This window comes from Diadema setosum, chromosome 1 (assembly GCF_964275005.1).
Source record: "Diadema setosum chromosome 1, eeDiaSeto1, whole genome shotgun sequence".
Classification (NCBI taxonomy): domain Eukaryota; kingdom Metazoa; phylum Echinodermata; class Echinoidea; order Diadematoida; family Diadematidae; genus Diadema; species Diadema setosum.
In genome coordinates this window covers 44411072-44421856 of record NC_092685.1, presented here as the reverse complement: position 1 = coordinate 44421856, position 10785 = coordinate 44411072, and the positions used below count along the sequence as shown (strand labels likewise).

The 10785-nt window shown below is 38.3% G+C and overlaps 1 protein-coding gene across 1 annotated transcript; it reads right to left on the bottom strand.

Annotated features, from left to right (window-relative positions):
- Positions 1-5140: 5140 nt before the first annotated feature.
- Positions 5141-10034, bottom strand: LOC140231013 (serine/threonine-protein phosphatase CPPED1-like). Its single transcript, XM_072311170.1, has 6 exons — positions 9918-10034; positions 8414-8620; positions 7585-7729; positions 6915-7051; positions 6345-6485; positions 5141-5508 (listed from the first exon to the last, which is right to left on the bottom strand). The coding sequence occupies exons 1-6, from the start codon at positions 9967-9969 to the stop codon at positions 5306-5308; spliced, it is 885 nt and encodes a 294-aa protein (XP_072167271.1). The 5' UTR covers positions 9970-10034; the 3' UTR covers positions 5141-5305.
- Between the last annotated feature and the right edge of the window lie 751 nt (positions 10035-10785).

The window sequence follows — 10785 nt, the reverse complement described above, 5'->3', positions numbered from 1 at the left end:
TGACATTGATAGACCCGAGTGGCAAAGTAAATCCGAAATTAAAGTACTTTTATGCAGCAAAGGGTTCTATTTTCGTCTTAAAGCATTAATCTAGCTCAAAATAGCGTTTAGAGTGACAGATTACTTATATTTAGCATTTCACCGTTTCGGCAAAACATTTGGTGTTCTTAAGAGTCAACGGTAGAAATAAACTATTACATTTATTTCTGCTTTCGGATCCTGAATTGATCAAACTACGATCGTTACATGATATGGTTTATTCATCAGACATGTTTTGCAAAGATGATATGAGATATATATACACAAATTTGCCAATTTGAAACAGATAAAAATACAAACGAAGATATCAACTGCATTTTTTAGCTATTTTGATTTACCATACTTTGATTTGATCAGCCATATTTCGCAGATTTTGTTTAGTTAGCTTCTTCAAGAAACACTCACTCACTGTTGATATCAGTAGACACAATAATTATGCCTACTAACTTTGTCGATTGAATAACCAGGTACAACTCATAAAATTACTGTGATCGTACACTGATAGATAGACAGCCTTCGTGTGACATAAATGTGTTGCTATGTCAAATGTCAAAAAATGTTGTGGTCACGTAAGGTGATGATGACCGATGAACTTTGACCTCACGTTTGTCAATGGGCTACCTGAAATCTGATGCACTGTAGTCCTATTCAACCAACTCCACCACTAGAGCAGAGAGTAGAAAGACGGCTGATAATAGCCGACAGCACTACACACTGCAAATCTGTGAAAAGCTAATGGGCAATAACTTTGGCATCAAAATCCTGCTGCATGCATGTCAACACAAAAGTTTTGACGATGAAGTGACATGCTCTTTCAACATGCGGTCCCATTGCCACTCGTGGAAGACATTTGGTATCTTATTCAAGTTTCAAGTTTTATTTTCCACTTATTAATTCACAGCACTGTCTGGACCTTTCATACGCTCGTGATTGAATTCAATCATGTACTCGTGTTTTAGAAGTTAACCGTACATCTCTTCAGCAGAGTTGTGCTTTTAGCACTAGTCTTTGTGAAGACGTTCCAACAATAATCTAGGAATGATGCGGAAAGAGGAGGAACCTGGCATAATCGAGATGTGTATGAAGCATTTCTGCGGGTTATCTGTCTCGATGAAATGGAAATCTTCGAACAAAATACGATGAAACTGGTGTAATGGCTCACAAAATTTTGTGTTACAAGAACTCATTAGCGAAGACCATGAGAAATTAATTCAAATTTAATCTTGGACCCATATACTGGTATTGCTTCTGTGAGTTATCAGTGTAAGCCACCTATATGGTCAATGAATGATGTTGCCTTTTTTCTCTCTTGCATGTATGCATTTTGTTTATTGTTGCTGTTTTTTCTTCTTTCAGCCAAGAACAAATAAGTATATCATAGAATTATATTTGAGGTGTCGATTTTACGGTAGAAAAATCAGATTTTGAAAGTTTCCGGTTTAAAGAGATATCTATTGTTTGCATTGAATTGTACTCTTGGGCACATGTACCAAGTAAATGTATCAATAACAACAAGTGTTATGCTGGTTGTGTATTTCTTTCTCGAGCATTAAATGCATATTCATATGATATATATATTATACAAATAATGAATGTTTATGAGTGCAATGGACAGAATATTTCATGAGGTGAAAGATGAAATGATCCATTCAACGAGGCGCAGCCGAGTTGAATGGATCAAACATTTCATCTTTCACCGAATGAAATATTCTGTCCATTACGCGAATGAAAAACATTTATTATTTGTTTTATATAACGCCTGAAAGAGATCCTTGTCCTTTCATGTTTTATTTATTTAGAAACAATAGAGAATGTGAGATCGCGAGAGTGCTCACTTAGCGCTTTACGCTAGGTAGCGCGCTATCGCATACATACACTGCAAAACACAAGTGTATATACGCGCAGTATGCCGGGCTCTCAGTGAGCGTGCAATGGAGCAAATCGTATGGATCCAAAATTGCCCGGATGATGACGTCATTTTGTGTGTGTGTGTGTGTGTGTGTGCGTGTGTATGTGTGTGTGTGTGTGTGTGTGTGTGTGTGTGTGTGTGTGTGTGGGTGGGTGGGTGCATGCCTTGGTGCATTGCCTGTACGTGGTCCTTCTTATTTTCTTATTTGATCCTTCATTCAATCATAATACATAATTATTTACAATTGGTCAGTTTTATCAAATGTAACTTTTATTGCATAATCATAAATCATCTCGCAATATGAGAAAAATATACAGTGTAGAGATAAAAGCAAGCTCATTTACAATATCTTTTAATTCTATTGAATATACTACTATTCTAAAACACTCACATAAAGCTTAGTGAACGGACGTAGATATCTCTTTTGAAGTAACTGAAAATATAACTCACAAACAGGAAAAGAGAAAAGCAAACTGACAAGCTGGAAAGGGGAAGAGGACTTGGACAGGGAGGTAACAGAGACATTGGTATAACTATAGGGCATCTCTTTGTATAAAAAAAGAAGCCTACAGTATATCACCGTTTTTTATGTAAACTGCATAACACACTCTATGTTGAAAGACTTGCTTGTCAATTTTAGCTGATTCCAAATGAAAGGAAACACTGATATTAAGATATCAAATGGGACATAGATGTAATAATTATGGTGATGACAAAAATTAGATTATACATGTAATCATTTTCATCATCATCATCTCAATTGGAATAATCATTACTACCAATACAGAAGTAATATGATACTCATTTGGTTGAGGTAATGGTGGTAGAGGTAGTTGAAGTTATAGGAGTGACAGAAGGAGAAAAAATACTCGTAGTGGAAGTTGAAAAAGAAGGAGTAGCAGAAGGAAAGCACAAATATACGCATAGATGATGGTTATTGTCACTGCAGCAGTTATGCCAGAAATATATTGATTCATTACTAGTTTCATTTAATAGCAATATCATACATTAATACGGCCTTATCTACCAAGGGTATACTCTTCAGCAATACCACTATTCTCCCCGAGGGTCCCACAGTGATCATTACCCCCATCATTGCCAGGTACCTGTTTATCCCGGCCCCTCCACTCCGGGGTCGGGGGACTGCATGCGTGTTCCTTAAATCTCCAGTAAAGGAGTACTTCAAAATCTGGTCCAAGAATAGTTAAACACAGGTCTATATTTGACTTTTCACCAGCAGATTTCTTTCATAAAGGAGGTATTTTTTTTTTCTCTCTTTCTCTTTGGACTCTTTGGATGAATTTAAGAGGAGGTATATGAAATATCTTGGAAATCATAGAAATTGATCAAACATTTGTGTCATGAGACTTTCATTTTTGCTTCAGTTCAATTTGAATTCAAATTCATTTCCGTTTTTCGACAATAAGAATAACATAATATACATGTACATCTCACTTTCTTCAGTGATAGAAATCGTATAAACAAAACAATGTGAATTTAACAGAGTAAACTATGCTTGTGAACTTGCTTCGTTTCTTATGAGTTTTGAGACTCCACTTTGAACACACAAGAAAATCTTTCCTAAGGTATTGTAATAATGATTTACCTGAGGTGGGGTGGGGTGTCTGTCTTGAGACAGGGGATTGGAATGACAGCTCACCCGAGATGGGGATGCTTTCAAAGAGAGGGAATAAACATAATATGCATACCTTAAATAATTAGAAGTGGGGGCAGGCTGTTTATACACCTGAGTCATGTGGAACATTGTTGGTAAAATGTCTCGTTCAAGAATGAACACAGCAGGATTTGAACCCAATTTTTCTGCTCATATATATATATATATATATATATATCATCATACAGAACCTCATACACTACTATACTATGGTGCCCCCTAAATCTATTATTTCCCCTAAACACTTTGCTACATTTCAATTAAGATACAAACAAAGCTCTAGACTAAGAGGCATATTTAGGATATTCATTTCAACAAAAATAAACTTTGACATCATACTAGAGTATTCTAGTCGGAGTAACAGTGTCCAAAAGTGTACAGTTTGGCCCGATTTTCTCCATTTTTTCAGTTTATTTCATTTGTCCACTTGTACAAATATATAAAAGAGCAAATGTAATACAATTTGATTATGAACAGGACAAAAGTAGAGATGCCCACAATCTATCTGTTAACATGCTTCAGATAAGTTAAAAGCATCACAAAAACCTGAAGCGTTAACATATTCATCATAATATCACAGAAATAATGTATCACAAAAACCCCTCACCTAACAAATTACCCTGCAGAAGCTGTACATAAAGTGTAAAATGATTCACTTCTGACAAATAGAATATGCTAGAAGAAAACCAGGGAAGAGGAAAAATTATTTCAGTCTCACTAATATGGCTAATAATTCATTGTATTGTTAACCTCTCGCCACTCACATTTTATGACATTCATCCACCAAAAATTTGAGGATACTGTAATTGCTGGAAGAAAAAAAAAAAAGGATGCCATCACACTTTAGAGGAGCAGTTTCACCCTTTCCCTTCAAGATTCTGTTTAATTTGCAGTGAAAACACAAAAGCCAATGGGTTAAAAACCTCTGCTACACATATAGCGTAGTAGCTAAGAAAGTTTACCAAGAGGTAATAACCCCAAGTCTGCCTTGAAGTACCATAAAAGCTGTTATCTTCGTGTACAGATATTCTCGCAAATGAGGAGGTTGCAGACATTTTAACGAGGTGTTCATTTTGTAATTTTACACCAAGGCTATTGTAAGTGCACTAACAAGTGTCCCCTCACTCCACAGTGCATCAGGTGGTGATATTTTTGCCTCTTGTTAAATTTGCAGTCCAACACTGATTTGCGAATTTAATGAAAATTAAACCCTTGCGAAAATAGCAGCTTTCACAGTAGAAATAGACAATGAAAAAATATGAGGCAAGTCATGAGGTATTTGCATTACCAGCACAAATGAGGCAGCCTCAAGCACTGACCGTGAAAAGTCATGCTGCCTCTAATGCGTTCCAGAGGCCATAAACTGCTACATACTACATGGATACACTTAAAGAAAGCTCTTGGTTTGTTGTCATATATTTGTCTATCTTTTCTCTCTCTCTCTCTCTCTTTCTCTCCTGCTCTCCTCAGCTATCTCTCTTAATCTGTCTTCCTTCTTTCTCATTATCATTCTTTTTGTTTCACTAATTTTGTCTCTCTCCCCCTTCCCCCTCTCTTCTCTCTCTCTACATATATTTCTCTCACTATATTTCTCTCTCTCTCTCATCACTCTCTCACCACTCTCTACATTTTGTGCTTTTTTGTTTTTGTTTATAATGAGTCTTCCCTGAACTCCATCCTCTTCAAACCTCCACAGTGCTGGGAATGTGATCCATCTCGTAATACTGATGGAAGATGCCTTCCTCCGTCACCTTGACGACCCGGATGCCAGGTTTGTCATCCTCCCTCTGCTGCCAGCCCATGGAGGAAGTGACGATCTGTTCCACTCCCTTGTACACCCCTCCCGCATTCTGGTGGTAGTGTCCCGAGAAGACTGCTTTCACTCCTGTGAAAAAAAAAATACAAACAAGGTCAAAATCTCGGTCACAGATTAGTATTTTCTTCTATTTTTACACTCGTACATGTGCACACAAATGCACACTCACATACACACAAACACTTGGAATATATAAACCCTTACATATATCGATCTATGGGGTACATCTTTGTTTTCCCATATTGTTTGGTGTTCCTTTGATTCAGATTAACACCACAGCCAGACCAGCCTTCTTGTCCAAAATTTCTGGTCACAAAACAATATGCAATTTAAATCTAAATGCATACATTTGCACATGGTAAATATTTTAACTTGGCAAAGTTGTGATAGTCTTAGTGATTGATATCATTAGCCCGTAACTTTTTGCCCCCTCCCCCCCCCCCCAACTCACACACACATACCCAATGCACACACAATCTGTTTCAACATGCAATGCTATGGCACGTTTCAGTCCGAAGTTCCATCTGCACAAAAACAACTGGTTGCCTAATCAACATGGCAGAGTAGTCTGTAAACACAACCTTCGTTGGACAAATATCAAGTTCCAGTTTAGGTCAAAGGTCATCAATCTACAGGATGTGGCTTTCTATCTATCACACAAATATTTGTTTCTGTGTCTAACATGCATGCAGAGTCACAACAATGGTTTCATTATCCATATATGAGACAGAAACGATATTCTTGTAAATTGGCATGTCATGATAATGAAACTTGTTACTCATAGTAAACCCACCTTTAAACATCATAAGAATATGACGTTGCAGTGAGTTTCAATGCACACAATCAATATAATTGCAGAGAATAATTATTTTCAAGAGTAAAGACGACAACACAAATCAACACACCTGCATCGTCGAATTTGTCCAGCATGGCCAAGCGGAAGTCTCGCTCGATGTTGAAGTACAGCTTGTCCTCGTGGGCTGTCTCCAAGAACCAGGGGATGTGTTGGCACACGATGCCATGAAGGCAGCCAGATTCTTTCATAGCTGCAAGGGGGGAGGGGGGGGGGGTAGCATTTTATTATTACATGGAGAGAAGAGGAGAAAACAAGAACACAATTCTCTCATGTAGTACAGATGGCACATGAGGAACATTTAGACATGTCCATGAATGATATCCTTCAGTGTGTTGAAGTTGTGGACATACAGGCTACTTGGTAGGAACATGTGGTTTCCATGAGTTGCAACACACGATTCAATTGCTTCCCTGCAGTAAGAACTAGCAATTCTGATTCTGGTGAAATTACAATGTGTTGAAGACATGCATTTCAGACTATTTTCAAAATGTCGGTGCCTAAAATGTAAGTAAGAGCTATTTATTTGGTATTTTGTGTTGTTAACACTGTGCCAGCCTTTCTCTTGCCTCTTTATGCAAGGCTTAGACTAGTTAAGTCCTCTGTAATGAGTGATACATACCTTTAAGTTGGTTCTCCAGCCAGGCATCATGTTCTTCCCTCACATCTTTTGCCTTGGAGTCGTTGTCATAGAGCTGAGAGTTGAGGACCAGGAATCTCACGCCGCCGGCCCAGAACCCAAAGTAGTCATCACCAAATCTATAGGGAAACAGGGGTCAAAATGATTCCGGCAAGTTAGAATCTGAAACCTTTGACCTACAAGATAGTGTCAATAACTTCATAGATTGGTCTTATTATCAAGTGGTAACATTCACCAGTACTGAATAAGTTTCACCAAGAACACAATACCAGGTATATTGGTCCTTAAAGCGGTCTCTCATTGATGAATACAGATTTAAAAATCATTCTAGTTTACCTATTCATGCAACTGGTAGATATGTGAAGCATGACAAGAGTCTTTCAAAAAGCTTAAAAACAACTAACTTTTAATGTCTTGTGACTGGGTCCTGACATGGCTAAGCTACCCTGAGTAATTCACTCACACATCAACATGGGACAGAAGTCCAGGTTGACTCATCTAATGCCTAATGTCTAGCACTGAAAAATGTCTAGTACTGAAAAAGGAGTAACATGTGGTTAAATTTTTCCTCCTCAGCAAAAATGGAACATGGGAGGGATCAATATGACATGACAATAGATCTCACAAGTAATAGGCAATGGTGTGGACTCACTTGTCGGTGAAGACCTTAATGGACTCTCTATCCGGTATCCTCCCGACGTCATGGTTACCGCTGACAAGCACAAGGGGAATCTCTGAATCCAGCTTGGAGAATTCTGCAATGAAGTCCTTCTCCTGTCCCTCTCGCCCTTCTTCACCTTTGACACAAAATGAGGTAAAAGAAATACAATATGAGATATATAATTGAGCATTAACAAACTGCTATGATCTAAAGCAAACATCATTTCAAATAAATAATGAGTGTCATGACTATGAGCAATGTGACCTGAAAGAAAAAAAGAGAAAAAAAATCAAACAGGTACACATACAACCATTCTCTTCACTGACTACATCACAAACAGCCAAGAAGAAGTCTTGATTTCTGTGGATGACTTCTGTCTAAACACCACTGATGAAATCCACCCTGCTTAAATATCATAAGCATTGTCACACACAGCCAGCAGTTTACTGGACTACAGTCCGATGCATATCCTGGAGAAATCTTGAACACAATTACTTTGGGCCCTATGTAAGCTTCTGTGGCTATGTGCGGCCTAAAAAGTAGGAAGGACTCATATCTTGTAGTACAATGTGTAATTACACACACACATAACAGAGAGCATTTCCACATACATGGGTACTGCTGACTAGCAGTCATCAGTACAGGATATGTTTACAGGTTCTGTATACTCGTATATCATTTTTCCTGTGCTAAATTTTCTGTTGATACACAATGGAGTGTATTGCTGAGATTTCACTTGCGACACTTCAGTGTATGCAGACAGATGCCCAATAAACAGCTAGCGTTTTCACAACACGAATCATCAAGAGCCAATGCAAACCTGGCACGTTTTGAACGAGGTCTCCACACATCAAGAAGAACTTTGGTCGCGGTCTCATGGCATTCACAGCCTCTATGGCCTTTCGGACCAACTGGATCTCCCTCTCCCAGCCCACGGGTTTCTTCTTATCCATGGTGTCCAGCATACCCATCTGGGGGTCAGCTCCTACGATGAAGAAGAATGGACCTTTCCATTTCTCCTCATCACCTGCAAATCAAATTTACAAATACAAAAAAGAAATAATGAAATGAACAGAAATTTAAGGTGCACATCACAAGTTCTCTATAGGATTAAAGTTAACCTATGATGACAAGTATGAATTTCCAAGGTGAAAGGTTGCCAGGACAGTGTGTTCAGGTCATCATAATCCTCCTTCACTATACATTAGTTGGCTTAAGGTCATTAATCTTTTAATATCATACATAACTGAAAGTGCTGGAAAGCAGAAAGAGTCTACACTTCTCTTTGCTATGCAATGTATTTTGAGGACTTTCATATTTTGAACCATCAACTTATGTAGTTTATTAAGATGTACTTTTTAGCTCTTTTCTACACTTCAGCATAACTTTGTAACTCTTTGCAGTGAACAATAAGACTCCATTCATTCTTCATAACAAGCAAAGTATATTGTCTCTGTTCTTTGTATACTGGCACCATGACCATAAAATAATGAAAGAAAACAAAAAACAAAAGAATAAAAGGTGGCACATGTGCCTTCCTTCTAATCTTTGTAAGAAACAATCTTTGTCAGCTGATTGTAGAGTGGCACCAGTCCATTGCACTGAAGCCTTATTTTTTGCTTGTCAGCTGATGAAACCTGGAAGTGTCACGAAAAACGGAAAAAATTGCACTGAAGCCATTTTTTTTTTTTTTTGCTTGTCAGCTGATTTAACCTGGAAGTGGCACCAGAAATATTTCATTTTGCCCCCCCCCTCCCCCCCCCCCCCTTTTCCGGCATTCCTGGATCTGCCCCTGATGACAACATATATATGGCGCCTGTAATAATCTTCAAGTATGAAGGACGCAGGACTACCAGAAAAAGATATCGCTGACCCTCTACATTCACTCTTGGAGCTCTGAGATTAGCTGTTAAATCACCATCAGGAAGCTTCCAATGTCCTTGTCCACTACTAACTTCCTTTTGGCTACACACTGATGTACAGACTCACGGCATCGACTCTTAGACTGACCAGACAAACATGACTGGAATATGTCGACTAGAGCAAATACCTAGCATTATCAGACAAACACCAATGAAAAGTCTAGATAGAACATAATATGTAACACCACCAAACAGGAACAGTTGAATGTAACTCAGCACAATTTATCATCTATTTTCATTTGCAAAACAGTAAACAATTGACAATTGATATTCTATATTAGTATGGCATATATCATACTTGAAATCGCGTAGCACAATTAATGGTACTATTACTAGCCTACAATATGGTACTAAGATTAAAATACATAATAAAATAACATAAATGTAGGACTAATACTTTACCTGGGAACCCATAGAATTGACGATCTCTTGCTTCAATTTTAAATTCAGTCATGGTGACAATATTGAAGACCTGGCCTGGCTGCTCACGCGGTAAAGGATTGTCCTCGATCTATCAAGAGACCTCTATCTTTGCTCAGAGAAGAGAGTGATCCAACGCACCCAGCTCCAGTACCTGTATAGTACACTGTACTAGTAAGTGGTGTATGTTCAGGATCGACCAGTCCCCAGTCAGCCAGTCTTCCCCTTCTAACTAACTTCCTTTCTCCCGCTTCCTTCATAAATGGCATATTGCTTTCCACGGGCAAGTATTTATATCAAGATTGGCAGATTCCCCTTTCACCGTGATATTGGTAAACTTGTCATTAAGTTCCACGTCAGGCACAACGCGTCACGCTGCCTGCTTATGCCCAATGAAAACACGAATTTATTGTACCCCCATGGCGCAATAACTTCTTTTGGCTTTGTAAAGCGATCACACATGGTTTCATTAATACAGAGTGTATGCATCGCCGTCGGTCGGTACGGTATTCCCGCGAAAGGGATTTCCCCAAGCCCAAGCTGCGTAATATTCGTAGTCTAAACTTTCACACCGTCTTTACCAAAACCTTACTGCTACACACAGCGTGCGCATGTAGAATAGTGAGTGTGTGAGTATGGCGATTTGTGTACGTATATAGTGTACGAAGTCACTCGACAGAGAAAGCTGAGAGAGGGGAAAAAAAAAAATCGCCATGTCTCGTGTATAAAACCGCTAACAATTTGTCGCTTATCATCATCCAATACAATCTATGGAAGGATATAAATGTTACTTTGAATTGCATTACATTGAATCTATGAAAAATAATAATAATAACAATAAAATGCATAA